The sequence below is a fragment of the Fusarium odoratissimum genome, assembly GCF_000260195.1.
Source record: "Fusarium odoratissimum NRRL 54006 unplaced genomic scaffold supercont1.39, whole genome shotgun sequence".
Taxonomy (NCBI): domain Eukaryota; kingdom Fungi; phylum Ascomycota; class Sordariomycetes; order Hypocreales; family Nectriaceae; genus Fusarium; species Fusarium odoratissimum.
In genome coordinates, this window is record NW_022158780.1 from 20,462 (window position 1) to 37,922 (window position 17,461).

The following is a 17,461-nucleotide window of genomic DNA, read 5'->3' on the forward strand; positions in this document are numbered from 1 at the left end:
GAAACGGTTGTCGGCTGGAGTGTGCATTTGACCCATGGTCCGAGCGTTTGCTTTGCTGGGCGACCAGCGGTGCAAACAACTGAAGAATAGGGCATCGAGCAAAGGCTAAGAAGCCCGAGGTTCGAGAACTCCTAGGCCAAGGCTTGACATATATCAGCTGGATGATCACAACTGCACCACCTCCTCATTGTCCTTCTCGTCATGCTTTCCTGGCAAATCTGCTTCCAAACAAACACATTCTTCGGCTATGACTTTTGCCTCTTCTTCAGTCCCCCCATCCGGATATTCCAAAGACTCCTCAAGTGTCGCCACCCATAGCTTGAAGTCCCTCGAATCTAGACCATTGGCCGCAGAGATGCTTCCAGGGCTTCCCGTTGTACAGGCGAATTCCGTCCCTCGCGGTACCCCGGAGTTCGAGGAGAAGAGGGCTGCCTTGTTGGAAGCCTTTGCAGCAAGGGTTCCCGATGAGTTGCGGCTGCTTTTGGAGGTTATACAAAACCCTCCAGCAGATGTCTCCACGATCCCAGCAACCTGTGGCATTTTATCGCCTGAGGAGATCAGCATCACCGAGAGTTATGATTCTGTGGGCCTTGTTGAAGCAATTGCAAGTCGAAAGCACACGGCGGTAACTGTTGCACGAGCATTCTGCAAGCGGTCCATCATTGCGCATCAGCTCACATGCTGTCTGACACAATGGTTCATGGACGAAGCTATCGAACAAGCTCAAAAGCTTGATTCATATCTCGAGACACATGGAAAGCCTGTCGGTCCCTTACATGGTTTGCCCATCAGCATCAAAGATCATATCCAAGTTGCCGGGACCTCTTCCTCCCAGGGCTGTTTTATTAGTATCAGCAACGATGACCAAGATGCGGACATGGTGTCAATCTTGCGTGCCCAAGGTGCCATCATTTGTTGCAAAACTAACCAGCCTCAATCGCTGATGCATCTTGAGAGTGATTCCCACTGGGGAAGAGTCCTGAACCCTTTCAACATTCGTCTGTCTGCTGGCGGTTCGACAGGAGGTGAATCTGCGCTGATTGCGATGAAAGGCTCAATCTTGGGGATCGGAACTGATATTGGTGGGAGTATTCGTGGCCCATCTGCATTTTGTGGTATCTATGGCTTCAAAACCACATCGAATGTCTTGCCGACAAGGGGGTACATCAAGGGCGCTCCGCCTCCCGCCGTGCTGAACATCCCTCTGTCAACGGGACCTATGTGTCGCTCCTTGAGAGACATGGACCTTTTCATGAAATGTGTCCTTTCTTCAACGCCTTATCTTTCAGATCCCAATGTCGTTCCGATTCCGTGGACTGGTCTTGAAACACGATTCAATCGGCGCCTCAAGGTCGGCATCATCAGCAACGATGGCTTCATCGAGCCTCAACCCCCAGTGAAGAGGGCAATCTCCTGGGCCATGAGCCTTCTGTCCGACAGCAAGTTTGCCAATCTCATCGAATTAAAAGAGTTCAAAGTATTCGGCGCAGAAGAAGCATGGAACCAAGTCCGGAGACTCTACTGGCCCGACGGCGGCCATCTCACCGAAAGCGGCATAATCTCATCCGGTGAGCCTCTTCACCCTCTTACAGAATGGATCTACAAAGACGCAAAGCCCCTGGGCATGCACACCGCCGTAGATCTCACAGCCGTCCACAGAGAGCGAGAAGATTTCCGACTTGCTTTTGCCAAAAGCTGGAGTGACCAAGATGTGGATGTCATTATCGGCCCGTCGTTCGTAGGGCCAGCTTGTGCGCACGACACGGCCTTCTACTGGACCTACACCTCGCTCTATAACCTTGTCGACTACCCGGGAGCGGTTATTCCCACGCCGATTAGGGCTGAATCTGGGGAAGTTTATGATACGGGCTATGTTCCGCTAAGCGATGCTTGTCGACATGTTAGAGATTTGTGGGAGGAGGGTGATTTTGGGGGTGCGCCTGTGAATTTGCAGGTGGTGGCGAGGCGATATCACGACAATGAGCTCCTTGGGGCGTTACGTGTGCTGAAAGACGTATTGAACTTGCCTTGATTGAACTGGTGACTTATAGTGACATATGAAACTACAAATATCTATTTTCAGTCGTCATTTCAGTATATCACACTCCGAAATACTGCAGGAATTTGCCGTGATACGAAATGTTCATCAAGTTTTTGGTTTGTGAGTGAGATCAATGGGTCACGGATATGGCGTCCCTAAATTTTGAACAGATGCTGCGCAGTAACGTAACCATCACGAACGCCAAAAATTCTATTTTCAACGATACGATTACTGCAAGATATCGAGAAAAATCTAAAAACGACCAAAAGGGAGCCATAATCTCTTGAATTGGGTTTAGAGGTCTCGTAACGACTCGTGGCGAGCCATCGCCATTGCTGACTGTACTCAGCGCAAGGTACCATCTGCAACCAACCCAACCTACCCTGAATACGACAATCTTCGTCAGCTTCGGACGCGTCTATTTTGACTTTTTAGATCCCGCCCTCCATAATCTCATTCTTAAAACTCTTTCCCAACCTCGGCACCTCGGTAACAAGATACGGTTTTACGGTTTTTCAAGGCTTGTTGAGGCTCTCTCTCCTGAACAACCAAAACTATGCTAGCCCATGCCACCATCCAGCTGAACCCCCTGAAACCCCAGGAAAAAACAACGCGTTCACGGAAATACGGCGAGGGGCGTGATTGGCTTCCATGCAGCCTCTGAAGCTTACTAGACATGGGGGGTTGCAATCGGCCGCCTTCCTTGATTTTCTTGACACAGAGTGAACCGTTACCCCATGCATTAGCCTCAGGCCTCTCTCCGTTGAGAAATGGAGATGGAGATGAGGAAAACATGGGGTGCAGTTGACAGGAATGGAGAATGGGGTTAGGAGATAAGCGGCGTGGCGACGATCTCTTGATTTTAGGTAATAGTGGTGTACTGACTTTCACAACGTTGTGAAAGTGGTGATAGCAACACCATCGGGAGACATGATGGCAATTGAATCAGCTGAGGCGAAATGCGGCACAAAAAATGGTAGAAATCGCCAAGGGAAAATGGCGGCTGCTGCCGGCTTGGCCTTGGGAATGACCGGAGATAAGATGCGATGCTATGCACCATGTCGCTTACCCATCATGATTGATGAACTTTTGAAGAGCATCCTGCGACATCAAGGCCAATAGCCCATATCACAAAAGACCATATCATTCCGTATCGAGAAGCTGGCTAGCACATCATCACGGTATTATCAAATCAACTGACGCTCTAGATAACCCTATATCGCTCGTGGAGTTTCCTGTAAAGGGAATGGGCTCACGTTCTTACTTGAGGGTTGTACGTCATATGACAATTTGTAGCACGCTGTTTGGACGAGCTTCTTGTCTGAGATAAACCTTGCACAGATGATTTGCGGGGAGGACTTGAATGATTGAGTAATGACCTTCCTCTTGGGTAAAGATTACTGACGGTGCCTGAGATAGCCAGCCGTCATTCCCGAATCGCGCCCTTTGCCTCGTCGATTGGCCCGTCCGTACTGCAGTATTATCAGTGGCGGGTGGATTCAGGGTTCTCCCTCTCCCAAACATTAGTCGCGGACGGACACAGCGATTGTTACGTTACCACGCGCTTGGGAGAAGTTGCCGCGGAACTTTTTATTTAGCCAGTGGGTGTTTGCAAGAAATTGGACTTTACTCGTTGTGGTAAGCTTGATGCGAGGTTATGCCGATCTTTAATGATAGGTGAAGTTCTGTTGATCCTTCATTATCACATGGATTAACACAAGATAATCTCTTGGCTTTAGGATATCGACAAATATAACGCGATCGTGTAATACATAAAAGAGTCATACAAACGGATTCGCCGTGTCCGGAGAGCGACATCGCGATAATGACAGTCACAACAATTCTGGCAGAGAATGGATCACAAATCCGGACAATTCCCTCGCGCCACTAGGCTCGGCTGTTTCTGTGGGGTGCTTTTCTTTACGGCCGGAGCCTCCACTTGAGGTGTCACCGTCGCTCGTACGAGACAGGGGGTGACTCGGATCTTCGGCATTTTAGACATGGCTCATGTTTCTCGAAATTTTGCAGAAGGACTCGGAGCACGCCACACGGTCATAGCCATTGGCCACCTTTTGCCCCCCGTCTGTTGCCCGTTGCTTGATGCTCCATACCCATATCCGGGCCGTTACAAAGGTTCCTTTCTCTGATGGTCGGATGTTTTACAGCAACAGGCATGGCTTCGGTCGAGGTGTGGCATCTCGTGGCGTAGAATATGGAGTCGACCGTGTTTCCATGACAGAATATTTATTAAACGTCTCCAGATCTTGGTATTTTTATTACTCTTCGTTTACTCCCATCCTCTCCTCCCTTTCATCATCAACCATCCTCGCCTTGTCCCTTGTTGCATCCGTGACAGTGAAAACTTTTTTTTTTTTCATCGAGTCTCATCGACGTCTGCAACATGGCCCAGAATCACGAGGATTTGGCCGCCGAGTATGTCGCAAACTCTATTCAAGCTTATTTCGTACCCTTGCTAATCTCATGCAATGCAGGCTCCACGAGGAGTTAGGTGAGCGCGTGCCCGCCGAGAAGAAGACTGATCTCGCCGGTGGTTATATCGCCCCTTCTATTGGTGAGAAGAAGTCTCTCGACAAGCAACACTATGCTTCTGATCCTGAGTTCGGTACTACTCCCGATGGCGAGGAGCCCAATGATCATGAGAAGGCGACTCTTCGACGTGTAGGAGAGAACCTCCCTGCTTCAGCTTTCCTCATCGCTGTTGTCGAGTTGACGGAACGATTCACCTACTATGGTGCTCAGGGTCTTTTCCAGAACTACATCTCCAACAGCCCGACAGGCGCGGATGGTGCCAAGGGTCTTGGAATGGGCCACCAGGCTGCTACTGGTCTCAACCTCTTCTTCCAATGGTTCTGCTACGTGACTCCCATTCTCGGTGCCATCATCGCCGATCAGTACCTCGGAAAGTACAGAACTATCTTGGTCTTCTGCGGTTTCTACTGGGTTGGTCTCATCATCCTCTGGACTACATCACTACCTGTTGCTATGGAGCATGGTGCTGGAAAGGCTGGATACATCGTTGCTATCATCGTTATTGGTCTTGGAACCGGTGGTATCAAGTCCAACATCGCACCTCTCATCGCCGATCAGTACCAGCGACGCAGAATGGCTATCCGAACTGAGAAGAATGGCGAGCGCGTTGTCATCGACCCTGCTATTACCTACCAGCGCATCTACATGATCTTCTATTGGTGCATCAACGTCGGTGCCCTCTCACTGCTCGCTACCCCCTTCATGGAGAAGTACAAGGGTTTCTGGACCGCCTATCTCATGTGTTTCTGCATGTTCAATGTCGGTATCGTCACTCTGGTCCTCCGCCGAAAGACCTTTGTCAACCGCCCTCCTCAGGGCTCCGTCATCACTGATGCCTTCAAGGCTCTTGGTATGATGATTGCTGCTCGCAACACCGATGCCGCCAAGCCCTCATGGCGCGAGGCCAACGGAAAAACCAAGGCTGTTCCCTGGAACGACCACTTTGTCGACGAGCTTAAGCGTGCTCTCCGTGCTTGCAAGGTCTTCATCTTCTACCCCATCTTCTGGGTTTGCTACGGACAGTTCTCTACCAACTTCGTCACCCAAGCTGGTCAAATGCAAGGTCACGGTGTCCCCAACGATCTGATGCAAAACTTCGATCCCATCTCCATTTTGGTTTTCACTCCCCTCATCGAGAAGGTCTTGTACCCTATCCTTCGCCGGGCCGGTATTGAGCTTCGACCTATTGCCCGAATCACCATCGGTTTCTGGCTCGCTGCTCTCTGCCTCGCCTACGCCGCTATCGTTCAGCACATCATCTACTCTGCTGGGCCTTGTTACGAACACCCTGGTGAATGTGCTGCTGGCCAGGACGGTAACACCAAGCTTCCCAACAACGTGCACATCGCCATTCAGACACCCGCCTACATCTTCATCGGTATATCTGAGATCTTCATCTCCGTCACTGGTCTCGAGTACGCCTACACCAAGGCCCCTCCCAGCATGAAGTCCTTCGTGCAGTCCATCTACCTCTTCACCAACGCTTTTGGATCTGCCATCGCTGAGGCACTTGTTTCCGAGGCCAAGGATCCCAACTTCCTGTGGCTCTACACTGGCGTCGGTATCTCTTCTTTCGTCACTGGTTGCATCTTCTATGCTATCTTCCGCCACTACGATGCTCAAGAAGATGCCATGTATGATCTGGACAGAGATGAGCCAACTCTTACCCACAACGGCGTGGAGCCCAAGACTGTAGATCACGAGTAATGATTTGTAAAGACTGTATTATAGTTGCATAGTGTCATTGAACATATTATTTCAAACAATCGTGTTATGTATGCAGCGTAGTCGTGAAGTGCTAAATCCCAAAAATCGTTCGCCTTATTTTGTCATGCCCCGTTCGAATCTGTGACCTTACGGGGCCTAGTTACCCAAAAAGGAAAAGCGGGCAGGGTAGACATCCTCGGTTGGTTAAGACTGCCCTGCTCTGTTAGTATGTCAAACGGTTATGCCAAACGTGCCATCTATCGTCTTGGGACCAGCCTCGTCTACCCCACCCTGGGAAAGCTTTGCACAATTTGGGCTTAAGTAGGGTGAGAATCAGTTATGGGCCTTGACGAAAAAGACACGACACTACTCATAGGCAAAGTGAAAGTGTCGTTTCCGGTGCACTGTCTCCGCGTCAGTGTTCAACCACGCACGATAGTATACGTTTACTTTTGTTACAGCCGGCTCTGCCAGGGAATAGACTTCATATACCAAATGTGGCTTCATACTACCATGGCTTGCCGCGTCACCTTAATAACAGTCTCAACCTAAACGTACTCGTAACTCAAGATCTCCTCGTCAACTTCGGCAAAATCTCCCAATTCCATCTTGCCCCCTCCACTGACCTATTTGGCTTGATCCTTTGCCCATTGTGGCATATAGACCCCTGATTCCATATTTAGGGGAAATCAATCTGAACGGGTTCCGGTTGTAAGCCCATAAGGATTTGTCCAACGGTTTGGCTTTTTGATGCATAGACTCAGAAAAGATGACCAAAGGTAAGCAGGCGGATGCGTACTCTAAGCAATGAGGTCAAGGACTTTCGTCCAGTACAGCTTTAGATCATAGGAAAGTAAGTTCCCACGGAATGGCCTGAACCTTTCGATGGAAGTTGATTCTGAAGCTCGGAGACAGACTTAGGGAACCCCCCCTGCGAGCTTCTGATTTCCTGCTGAACGAATGGATGTTTAGACTATGCTTCACCTTCTCGATTTCGAATTCCCGAGAATGATTTTCCGGCAATCCAATTATGTCTTTCGTACTCATGAGCTGACAGAGAAACCGAAATCTGCGGGACAACAGAGTCTTAAATCTGGGAACATGATTCTTTTACACATGGATTTTGGCTCGTATCGAACATATAGGGCGGATCATGGTTGCTCCGCAGATCTCACTACGGTTTGGTTAAGAACAGAATCTTGACAACCCTGGTTTGGAAAACTCGTGGGATGTCATTGTCAAAGAAATTGATAAGTCCTGTGCGTCAAGATTCCAACAGTTCAGGCCAGGAGCTATCCCATCAATGGGTTTGGTTTTTAGTTACTGCACTATGTGACGCCTCATGTCGTTCTGAACTGATAATGAACAAGAACCGGAGGACTTTGTGATCTTTTAGCTGCAGAAGGGGTGCAGCCTCGAAATATGAGAAAGATGATTTGAAGCGTGAACTCGAACCAATGACCTCAAAAAACAAAGGGCGGGTGCAAGGAGAGAGTTTTAGGATTTTAGGTTCGGATTTTAGAAGGTTTGTAGGCTTTAGGAGAGATACCACTGCACCACTACCCTTTGTTGAGGATATGTAGGGTCATATTAGAATATAAGGGTAGCCGAATGGAAGAATATCGAGTTAAAACATCTCGTCCGTGTTGACAGTCATGCACATAAGCACTTGCGCTCATTCACAGCCTCGGTCGCAGAGAACAAACTTCTGACCTTAGATAATGCGGTATAACTAATTTGTCGAAAGGACAGCTGAATCTACACGAAGTGTGCTCAGGTCTCTTTGCTATTAGAATAAAGGCCCAAGTTTTCGTATCTTCCTGAGCTCGGTTCTAAGGATGACGGAAACTGTCAACTCCATCACCTTCTGTTAAGTTGATAATATCGAAACCAAGAATGATTAGTAATTGGCGTCGTATGATTTGATGTAACTATTTGAGCCACTGGACGCTCATTCGTCCCTGATTTTCTGGTTTATTTCAGGTTGAAGTCCGTTGCAGCCTGTGTTCAGCCAAAGCTGGAGTTTCCCTTTCGCACCACCACCTTTAACATGGCAAAGAGCCATCAAATCTAGAGACAATCTTGCCAAGCTAACTTACCTCTTCTTTTTACCAACAACCTACAATAGAAATGCTTGACGACACAGTGGACCTGGTTACAATTGATGTACTGGGAACAAGGCATCGCCAAGCATTTGTGCAAGCTCTGATGAGAGTAATGGAAACAGACGTAGCGGAAAGAACTTTCGCAGAGATCATTGATGGACTTCCTACGATTGACTCGTATCAAGAATTCCACTGGCCGCAAGACGGCCATCCTGCTACTCAACATCTCGACGTTTGCCCAGGAACGATTGAGAAAGCTCGCCAGCTACGTTGCAACCTTCCATCGAGAATGAGCTTCCATCTACCGGTGAGTTCCTTGATTGGCCCTCACGCGCGGCTCACCTGATATTTTGTCCCAGTTACTATGTGCTTTCGAAGAAGCCACTATAGATTCACGGCCATTCCACTTAAGACTTTTTGAGCTGCTAGCAGTGTCTATTCATCAGATTGCGGTATACTTATATCAACAAGATGGCGCCAACCATACACATCAAGACTACCAAAAGTGGATAGACTCACCACGCGATACCAGTCAATGGGATGGGTATCGACACCCAACAGCTTTCTGCCACACCTTTTATATCGCGGTTGAGCGATACCCCAACGGGGTTGCCGATACCGTCGGATACTGGGCTGAAGCAAAGATATTTGGTGGGGTCTTCGTCTTTAATCGTGGAGAATCGGAATCAGAGGTAGGTTGAACCATAGGCTGGTCAGACATGTGCTAACATCTGGGTAGTGTAACGAGCTGTACCTGCATGCAGGGCGACGAGCAGGTCCCTTTACTCTATTCCCCCTCACAACGAAACAGTTTGAGAGACTCGTCGATTTTCTTCTAGGAGAGACAGAAGAACCTGCTGCATCGCGAAGTCCTCTTCCGTTTACAGCGACGTCTGAGAATCGTTGGCGGTGGCATACTTGGGACGCCATGGCCCGATATCACATATTCCGTGATAAGTACGAGCGATCCGTCCAACCAACCAAACCAACTGGTTGTGTCAAGTCTGCGGTAGACTGGCCAGAGATAGCTGATGAGCTATATCTGATCGGTGCAATGCACGATTATTGGGATGGTCAGCCAATAGATAAGAGTAAGGTCCGGACGGCTCTGGAGCTTTTACAACAGATCACTCCCTCTTCACCAGTTTGGCCAAATAGGAACGCACATTCATGGACCAAGGATCTTCTTGAATAGACTTCATATCATATTCAGAAACACGCGCCAAGAATCCCTTACCAGTTTCCAGTGAACAGGGGATAGCTTGGGGTCTTGACCTCTCTATCAGGGTACACGCCGCCCCTCTGTGGCTGCATGCCCTCCCATTTTGCCTTTGCTAATTCTCTCTTCTCCTCCGCGGCACTCCTCTCAGAGTTATCAGAAGTTTTCTCCTTGATTACCTCCTTGTTCTCGTCCTTTCCCAAATCATCAGGTTGAGTGTCTTCCTTGCTTACAATCTGCCATTCGTCCTCGGTGTCTGGGTTCGAGGCTGGGTTGAAGTCAGCGAAATTGACAAAAGAGAGAGATCTCGAGTTTTGAATTCCTTACCGGCTGTCAATTTTTCGTTGTAATTGTCTGATGACATTGTTGGCTCTTTCAAACTCAAGGTTTCGTAGGCTTGCTTTTTAATACGAGGGTACTGTTCTGAGTCCTTGGGTTCAATGGAGGTGAATCTTAAAAGCAGGTGACGTATCCCAGCAGGCAGCCGGTGGCGAGAAGGATCGCCCGCCACTTTGTTGACTAATCCATATGGGCCTTTGTTCAATGTAGTGAGACCCTGGCATTGTCAAGAAAAGCACTTGCTAGTGAATAGTACATTGTTAAATACGAAGAGATCCTGTGACGACGTCAACTAAGACGAGATCTTGATCCGAAGTATGGAATTATAATTGAAGCTAACAGTCTACGTTCAGAACTACAAGTCCAACAATGACCCAGCTACGCGCTTCCCGTTGTCGTCAGATTCACGCCCGCCTCGAGATGCTGCAGCCTTGTATACACTGGCAATCTCACTCTGCCATTTCTCAACATCTGGTCTCACGAACCGACGATCATAGGTGATCAGACCATTCACCTCGCCTTCAACATCACTCGTCTGAGTATATACGGCACCGCTGCAAGCGAAACGCTGAGTCTGCTCACGAATGTCCCGGAATAAGACGCCGGATCGATAATTGTATGAGTCGAGGTCCTCGTTGATTTCGTATGTCTCCGGGATGCTATCGATGGCTTGCTTTACGTTCCAAAGGCTGCAAGGGCAGTTAGTGGTGAAGTTGAGCACATAGATGGGAACTTACTGGTCAATTGAGACGTTGTGACCAATGCCACCGTACTCGCCTGCGATACCGATACGCTCAGGGTCATATGGAGTCTTGGGTTGCGAGTAAAATGGCGTGCCACACTGAGGTGCAGCATAGTTGTGATTGTCCTATAACGAGTCAGCAAAGTCGTCGGTAGGGTCTTGGGATCTACCTACATGGAAGTCGCCAAACCCGTGGTCGTTCCATCCGCTGATAGAGTTGATGAGTCTCGACTTGTCAAGCTTTCGCACCAGCTCAGTCAGGCTCTTCTCAGGAGACCCGTCTCGCTGACCCCAGCCCTCGTTGTAGATGACCTGTCTTGATCAGTAAACGAATAATCCCAAGGAGTCGCTTTATGTACCCAGGTAACGATTGAAGTATAGCTTCTGTGTTGTTTCACAAGAATCTCAAGTTGTCGCTCAAACTCGGCTTGCTCTGCGTCGTTGGGCTTGCGATTGCCGTCTGCAGGTAAACTGGGCATATCTTGGATGACCAACAGACCAAGCTCGTCGCATGCCTGGTAAAACAGATGCGGCTCATATTTGATCTCCGGTCGTCAGTATTAAAATCATATCAGCGATCACAAGGTCATACTAACATGTTTGCGAACCATGTTGAAGCCAAAATTCTTTAGGAGCTTCAAATCAGAGACCATAGCCTCCCTGTTCGGTGGCGTGTGCAACCCATCGGGCCAGAAACCTTGGTCAAGAGTTCCAAACTGGAACACAAACTCACCGTTGAGAAGTGGTCGTGTGACGTTCTCAACTTTACCTTTGGATATGGTTCGAAAGCCAGTGTAACTCTGTACCTTGTCTCCGCTGTCAAGTGTCACGGTGATGTTGTAAAGCGTTGGGGAGTCGGGCCACCATAGTTTCGGCGATTTGGCGGTGAAGGTGAATTCTTCATCGGTGGTCCCTTCGTGAGATGCCAGGTTCGTGCCATCGCTGCCCTCAATCACCACTTTGGCAGATTTACCGGACTGTTGAGAAGTGTGAACAGTAACGGTAACTAGAATAGAATGGTCAGCGATCTGATGAGACACCGGGGACGGGGAATTACTGACCTTCACCATCTGCACCCGCAGCGAGGTCAAGATCGGTGATGTAGTCTTTCGGAACGGCCTCAAGCCAGACTTGCTGCCAGATGCCCGAGCACGATCGATAGAAGATGTGACTCGGTCGCAAGGTCTGTTTGCCAATGGGAATAACTTGATCGTCCGTCGGGTCGTTGACAAAGACAAGCCTGGTAAGATGTTAGAGCGTGCTTCAGTTTGGAAGCTCAATCATGGACTTACAGCTCATTCGAATCTCCAAACTTGATGTCCTCTGTCACGTCGACAGTGAAACGGTCGTAGCCCCCAATGTGCGTCGTCTTTTCTTTCCCGTTGACAAATACGGTTGAGTTATAGTCGACGGCCTCAAAGTGAAGAAGAACGTTCTGGTTCTTCCAGTTGTTCGATATCTCGAAGGACCTCTGGTACCAGAACTCGCGCTCGTCGAGAATCTGCAATCCCGACAGAGCGCTCTCGATGCAAGCTGGAACCAGCACCTCACGATCAAGAGGGCCTTCTTTGGGCGGGTTGCTGAGATCGCCGTCGCCTCTCCATGTCCAGATGCCATTCAGGCTCTTCCAATCATCGCGCTTGAGCTGCGGTCGCGGATGTTCCGGCCAAGGATTGGTGCCGACCTTGTAAGTCCAGTCGGTGTCAAGTGGAGGTTTTTGAACCTCGTATTTTGTCTGCGCTGAAGCGACGTCAAGAAACAGAGAGCCAAGCCCCGCAACGGAGGCAACATTTGACCAGAACATTTTGAAAAGTGATGGTTACGATGAGTGAAATTGCGCATGAGGATGTAGGAGCTTTTGTATTGCCTTAGCATGCCATTCCGTGTTCCCCGCCTGCATACCACGTTGAGTTTGTGTGAACCTTATGACGTCTACATCGTCAGCGCTTAGCGAAGAGCTCCAGGGGATCATCATGTTATTTCCCTCCTTTCCCCGCATCAATGCTGATCATCACACGTTATAATCCTTACTGCATTAGAAATACTGCATGATTGTCCTGTAATTTGCTTCCGGCAGGTGGAATGTCCCCGAAGGATGAGGCTTTGCTTGTTTAGCTACCAAGATTAACTTTGCCGATGTGGTATTGGAACTCTCCATCCAGTATTAGCGTGTCTGATCACTATTTTACAGAAGGCCTTCTACGCATCACAAGGTGCCTGGCCGGTACAGGGGCACACATCCTCTGTAACCTAAACAGTCAGCGCATGAAAGCAAAAAAAAAACGTCGCGCCATTTGGCTCCAGCAAACAAGGTTACATATATGCTTCATTACTCTTAAACGTGTTGCTAAACTTCTTATTCTAAATTCTTTAATTAGATATCAAAGATTTAGGCTTGCTATACTCGTGGGCCACTAAGGTCCAAACGTCTGCCCTTTTGCTAACGCCTTGTAAGGACAACTCTTCCAATCGCAGGTGTCCTATTTACATCGTTAGCCGGCAGCACATCTCGATGACTCTCATCACTGACCTTGTACACGTTGGTTCCCCACCAACTGAAATTATCCGCGGCGCCGGTGTAGAAAACGGCAAAGAAGATGACGATGCCAGCGATGGCTACAGAACAATCCAGCGCGGAACTCAGAACAAAGTTAAATCGATGCCACCAGCTGGCCTTGCGCTTCTTAACAAGGACGCCAAACAAGATACCGAATAAAGCCCAACTGCCATAGTTAACACCTGATGCAGGCGGGATATAGTTCAAGCCGCCCAGGAACAGCGGAACATGGATCTTCTTCAGCCAATTAATATGAGGGAAGGCCTTGGTTCGAAGGAGGTATACGACGACAGGAAGAAGAGCTCCGACCAGGAAGAACCAGAGCAAGGGCCTGTAAAGAGCGCCTGGCTCGAAGAAGCGACGGGGACCGAGGGCGCCCCAGACCATGCTTGTGTTGAAATGAGTTCGAGAGAAGGGACAAGTGAAACCGTTCGGGGCAAGTTTGGCATTGCAAACGTTGGGGATGTTTCCAAGTGCCCAGTTGAGGACGGATACTTGACCAAGAGTTCCGATAATAAGGCCGACTACTTGGACCAGGAAGAGACTTCTAGGAGGGATCTGATATGGTGAGAGTCGATCACCTTGAGACAAGGACCACTTACACCACAGTAGATACCAAGCTTCAGATCCTGAGAAAAGGCAAGGCCTTTGATACCCGAGATATATCCAACGTTGAAGAACCAGATGTTGGCCAGGACCTTGCCTTCCCAGACGTAACCAGCGATGATGCGACAGAAGATATCGATCTGGATCTTGATGTTGCTAGTAGCATACACCCAAGCGAGCTTCAAAAGTCAGGAGAATACTTATGAGTGGAGGCCGAGGTACTCACAGGGATGAAGAAGACAGAAGATACTACCATGCCGAAAATCACACCATACCAACCCAGCTGAACGGGGTAGTACTCATAGGTGAAGATACCAATGCCCAATGCTACAAGGGCAGCGATCATGTACCACCAAAGCGGAACTGCATCATATTGTGGCTGCAGTCTGTCGCGACCTGATGTGTTCTTCGACGTCAACGATTTGCATGCATCGCGGAATGTTCTCACTAAGTCCCGGCGCTTCTCGAGAAAGAGCCAGACAAAAAGAGACGAGATGGTGGCGAACGACAGACCGAAAGTGTTAAGCGCATAGGTTACTGGGAGATAGATCTGGGGGAGGGCATTAGCATCTCTTACCTCTGGGAGGCGTGATGGGACGAGACTTACGTCAGAGTACTGTGCATACAGATCATGATCAAAAGTGAAGCCTTCCTTCTTATTGACAACCTTCGAGACGTTGAAGACTTCTCCGGTATTGTCAAAGATTGAATTGCTTTGTAGCGGCAGATGGGCTGAGAACCAGGTGTTCGAGTAGTAGAGCGCGGGGCTAACAATGTAGATCCAGAAGACAAGGGAGGCGAGAACGTTGAGGATAGCCCAGACTGGGACTACAAGTGGTGATCCGATGTAGGCAATTTGACTCCCTGAAGCAATAGCTCGTTAGTGACCGAAGCCTCGAATCATAGAGCGGCGAGCACACACAGTCGAAGGTGAAGGGCAACAACCCCAGTCCACTCTTCATGCCAAACACCTGGTTGACGACAGGGTTCTTGGGGGCGATCCAGCAGATCCATGTAAAGTAACCCAAGGCAGGGAAGATGAAGTCGGGGAACCAATACCAACAGAAAGAGGCGAAGAAGGCGAGGATAAAGAAGTGATAACGAGAAATCTTGCTGCAAACAAGTTAGTAAAATCCGCCTCCGACAGCACTGAGAGAAGTGCTCACCCAGCGATCACCTCCTTGCGTGGTGTATGCAAGGCTGCGTTGAGAGCTGTGTTTCCAAGCACGCCTGGCCAAACGAGGCTCTTCGGTTCGACAACTACTGATCGCGTCAAGCCTGACAGAGCAAAGCCAAACAGGATCGATGTCAATGTTGCGAGGATCTCGAAACCCCATCCTGCCTTGAGGCCGTAGAAGACGCGCTGTTCGGTGAGGACATCGGCGCTCAATCGGGTCAAGAAGCTGAGGTTGGCCAAGATGTAGATAAGCATGTTCTCCTGAGCCACGGTTAGCGAGTATCTTTTCGAGGATTCTAGGGAGCAAATACCTTATGGTTGAAGGGTCCAGGGTTCAGGCTATGTCGCTTGCCGAACAAGGTGAAACCCCAGTCCGGTATCGCATACTCCCATGCCTTGCCGACGGGATACGCCAGGAACTGGATTGCGGACTGCGAAAGACTGATGGATGGGAATCTCAGCGTGTAAAGAGTGTTCACACCACTGCCTACAAGACAGAAGGCAATGCCGATTGTCCACATGCGAAGAGTCAGGCATGGTAGAGTTGGATCATCATCCTTGAAACCCACGCCAGCCGCTGACAGAACTTCCTCGACAGATTCGCCTTTGAGTTTATGAGCATAAAAAACTTGTCAAAGTACAAGCTAGCAACGTACCTGAAGATGTCTCTGGTCGGACCAGACCCTCATTAGGAGAGGTCACTTCCGCCTCAGCGTGGCCTTTCTCAGTAGCTGCACTCATCATGAGGGTTTTCGGATGCAGAGCTCACGATGATCACATCAGACCGGATCAGATAAGATGAAAATGATGACCGATTATCTTATAACAAGATCTGCCAAGCCGTCACGACGGCAAAGTCGGTTCGGCGACCTTGGCGTGGACTCCACTGCAAAAAATAGTCATGTTGGCATGAGTTAATTCTGTGGCTCTTCGCGTGCCGTATGCCGAGATATCTTAGCAACTCTCGGCACTCAAGCTGGCTTCGTCAATTGTCGGATCATCCAATAGACAAAAGCTCGTCGACAGCCTGTATCACGTATTTTTCCTTCCTCTTTTTTTTTCGCCCAGAACATTTAACGGGGAACCTAAATCAGCGTGTAAGAGTTTATGCTTCTCTGCTGTTCGAGGTTGTATTGTAGCTTCACTAACAACCGCTAGTCGCGGTACTCGGCACGTTTGCCGAGAAACTACGCGGCACTGCCTCAAGAAATTTTACATGGCATGATAACCATCAGTATCCAAGTATTACCAATTTTACGGTCCATCAAATAGACTAAGCGTATCAAGTATCGGTTTCTCGGCAACATGTCTTGCGTTGTATCAGGACCCTGAAGTTCAAGGATAGTTTATCAATCGACCAGGATCGGCCGTCAACGCGCTCTGGGTCGCGTGGGGAGTGGAATGCGTAGTTCCAACCAGCTTGCCGAGTAAACTAACGCAACTAAGGTTAAAATCTCGACTGGATATCGGTTTCTGCTTGGACTTAGGCGTTGCAACCCATTCTACTGAGCTGAACTTAGTAGAAGGATATGGCACCGCTGATAAAGCAAAGCACACAAAGTTCAAACAATTAAGCATAACTACTGATAAGATAGTCTTCAGCCTTCTCCACATGGTAGTAACTCCGTGCGTCTTTCTTCTACGCTACCGGGATAAGTTTGGGCGACTGAAGAGTCACCTCAGATGTGTCTGCAATCCTCAGTCTCTCTATTCCACGAATTACATCATCTGGGATCTGACTCAAGGGAGAAGACATTGGTGGGCTGGATGATGGCGAGCCAGGCCGTTTCCGTGACCTGGGTTTGAGTTTGGGCCTCTGGCTCATGGAAGCGTATCGGGGTTTGTAAATGTCCTCATCGCTGCGAGGAATTGGCTCGTCCTTTGGTGGCGTCTTCATCTCACTGGACGAGGATTCCGTGTGTTTCCCTGGGGTTGACTGAGGATGTTTGACTTGGGGTGTCGGCTCTTGTGACGCCCTTGGGCTGCTAGGGCCAGCTACCGAGTCCGGTTGTTCGTTGGATGTGACCAGGGTTGCTGGCTGCTTTCCAACCGCTTTCTCCGATACCTTTGGAGGCGTTGGCCGATGGTGCCTTCTCAGATCTGTTTTGATGAGCTTCAACGAGTAAGTTTGAGCACGAGTTGGAATCAAACCTAGTCCGAGACAGCTTCTTGGCACGCTCCTTAGATGTTGTGTTCTGGGGTGTAGCCCCCTGAGGTGTCGTCGTCAGATTCACCTCAATGATTCGAATGCGTCCAACTCCCTCGCGTGTGAGCAAGGCATCATACGAAACCAGAAGTCCTTTATTCCACCGCTGCAATCAATTGACTGTATGTGAGATTAGGTGAAGACATCGACTCCAAGAATTGACGAGCAAGTGACATGGTTTAGGTTAGGCCACTTCAAAGCAATTAACGTAG

General features: G+C 49.2%; 8 protein-coding genes across 8 annotated transcripts; 3 read left to right on the forward strand and 5 right to left on the reverse strand.

The window, feature by feature from the left end:
- Positions 1-355: 355 nt before the first annotated feature.
- Positions 356-2,032, forward strand: FOIG_14173 (uncharacterized protein; the record flags this gene model as incomplete). The annotated part of the gene is made up of 1 exon (XM_031215377.1): positions 356-2,032. The coding sequence occupies one exon, from the start codon at positions 356-358 to the stop codon at positions 2,030-2,032; it is 1,677 nt and encodes a 558-aa protein (XP_031054771.1).
- A 327-nt stretch (positions 2,033-2,359) lies between these two features.
- FOIG_14174 (uncharacterized protein) lies at positions 2,360-3,625 on the reverse strand. The gene has a single exon (XM_031215378.1). The coding sequence runs from the start codon at positions 2,834-2,836 to the stop codon at positions 2,501-2,503; it is 336 nt and encodes a 111-aa protein (XP_031054772.1). The 5' UTR covers positions 2,837-3,625; the 3' UTR covers positions 2,360-2,500.
- Positions 3,626-3,884: 259 nt separating this feature from the next.
- FOIG_14175 (POT family proton-dependent oligopeptide transporter) lies at positions 3,885-6,374 on the forward strand. Its single transcript, XM_031215379.1, has 2 exons — positions 3,885-4,474; positions 4,534-6,374. The coding sequence occupies exons 1-2, from the start codon at positions 4,443-4,445 to the stop codon at positions 6,296-6,298; spliced, it is 1,797 nt and encodes a 598-aa protein (XP_031054773.1). The 5' UTR covers positions 3,885-4,442; the 3' UTR covers positions 6,299-6,374.
- A 1,952-nt stretch (positions 6,375-8,326) lies between these two features.
- FOIG_14176 (uncharacterized protein) lies at positions 8,327-9,598 on the forward strand (the record flags this gene model as incomplete). Its single annotated transcript, XM_031215380.1, has 3 exons — positions 8,327-8,710; positions 8,763-9,095; positions 9,143-9,598. Exons 1-3 carry the CDS (start codon positions 8,429-8,431, stop codon positions 9,596-9,598), a joined length of 1,071 nt encoding a protein of 356 aa, XP_031054774.1. The 5' UTR covers positions 8,327-8,428.
- Positions 9,573-10,107, reverse strand: FOIG_14177 (uncharacterized protein). Its single transcript, XM_031215381.1, has 2 exons — positions 9,950-10,107; positions 9,573-9,890 (listed from the first exon to the last, which is right to left on the reverse strand). Exons 1-2 carry the CDS (start codon positions 9,984-9,986, stop codon positions 9,637-9,639), a joined length of 291 nt encoding a protein of 96 aa, XP_031054775.1. The 5' UTR covers positions 9,987-10,107; the 3' UTR covers positions 9,573-9,636.
- A 98-nt stretch (positions 10,108-10,205) lies between these two features.
- On the reverse strand, positions 10,206-12,587 carry FOIG_14178 (uncharacterized protein). The gene is made up of 7 exons (XM_031215382.1): positions 11,996-12,587; positions 11,765-11,943; positions 11,300-11,709; positions 11,063-11,248; positions 10,878-11,015; positions 10,699-10,829; positions 10,206-10,650 (listed from the first exon to the last, which is right to left on the reverse strand). The coding sequence occupies exons 1-7, from the start codon at positions 12,505-12,507 to the stop codon at positions 10,317-10,319; spliced, it is 1,890 nt and encodes a 629-aa protein (XP_031054776.1). The 5' UTR covers positions 12,508-12,587; the 3' UTR covers positions 10,206-10,316.
- Positions 12,588-13,117: 530 nt separating this feature from the next.
- Positions 13,118-15,784, reverse strand: FOIG_14179 (OPT family small oligopeptide transporter; the record flags this gene model as incomplete). Its single annotated transcript, XM_031215383.1, has 9 exons — positions 13,118-13,183; positions 13,234-13,818; positions 13,863-14,045; positions 14,093-14,416; positions 14,474-14,730; positions 14,789-14,979; positions 15,033-15,304; positions 15,355-15,647; positions 15,700-15,784. 9 exons carry the CDS (start codon positions 15,782-15,784, stop codon positions 13,118-13,120), a joined length of 2,256 nt encoding a protein of 751 aa, XP_031054777.1.
- Positions 15,785-16,682: 898 nt separating this feature from the next.
- Positions 16,683-17,425, reverse strand: FOIG_14180 (uncharacterized protein; the record flags this gene model as incomplete). The annotated part of the gene is made up of 2 exons (XM_031215384.1): positions 16,683-17,143; positions 17,371-17,425. The coding sequence occupies 2 exons, from the start codon at positions 17,423-17,425 to the stop codon at positions 16,683-16,685; spliced, it is 516 nt and encodes a 171-aa protein (XP_031054778.1).
- Between the last annotated feature and the right edge of the window lie 36 nt (positions 17,426-17,461).

Excerpts from the sequence above, each read along its gene's own strand:
- FOIG_14174 (XM_031215378.1), bottom strand. The coding sequence starts at position 2,836 with ATGTTTTCCTCATCTCCATCTCCATTTCTCAACGGAGAGAGGCCTGAG.
- FOIG_14175 (XM_031215379.1), top strand. The coding sequence starts at position 4,443 with ATGGCCCAGAATCACGAGGATTTGGCCGCCGA. Across the intron at positions 4,475-4,533 it reads CACGAGGATTTGGCCGCCGA|GCTCCACGAGGAGTTAGGTG; the intron begins GTATGTCGCAAA and ends CATGCAATGCAG.
- FOIG_14177 (XM_031215381.1), bottom strand. The coding sequence starts at position 9,986 with ATGTCATCAGACAATTACAACGAAAAATTGACAGCCG. Across the intron at positions 9,891-9,949 it reads CAACGAAAAATTGACAGCCG|CCTCGAACCCAGACACCGAG; the intron begins GTAAGGAATTCA and ends ACTTCAACCCAG.
- FOIG_14178 (XM_031215382.1), bottom strand. The coding sequence starts at position 12,507 with ATGTTCTGGTCAAATGTTGCCTCCGTTGCGGGGCTTGGCTCTCTGTTT. Across the intron at positions 11,944-11,995 it reads TTTGGAGATTCGAATGAGCT|GCTTGTCTTTGTCAACGACC; the intron begins GTAAGTCCATGA and ends ACATCTTACCAG. Across the intron at positions 11,016-11,062 it reads ATACTTCAATCGTTACCTGG|GTCATCTACAACGAGGGCTG; the intron begins GTACATAAAGCG and ends TGATCAAGACAG.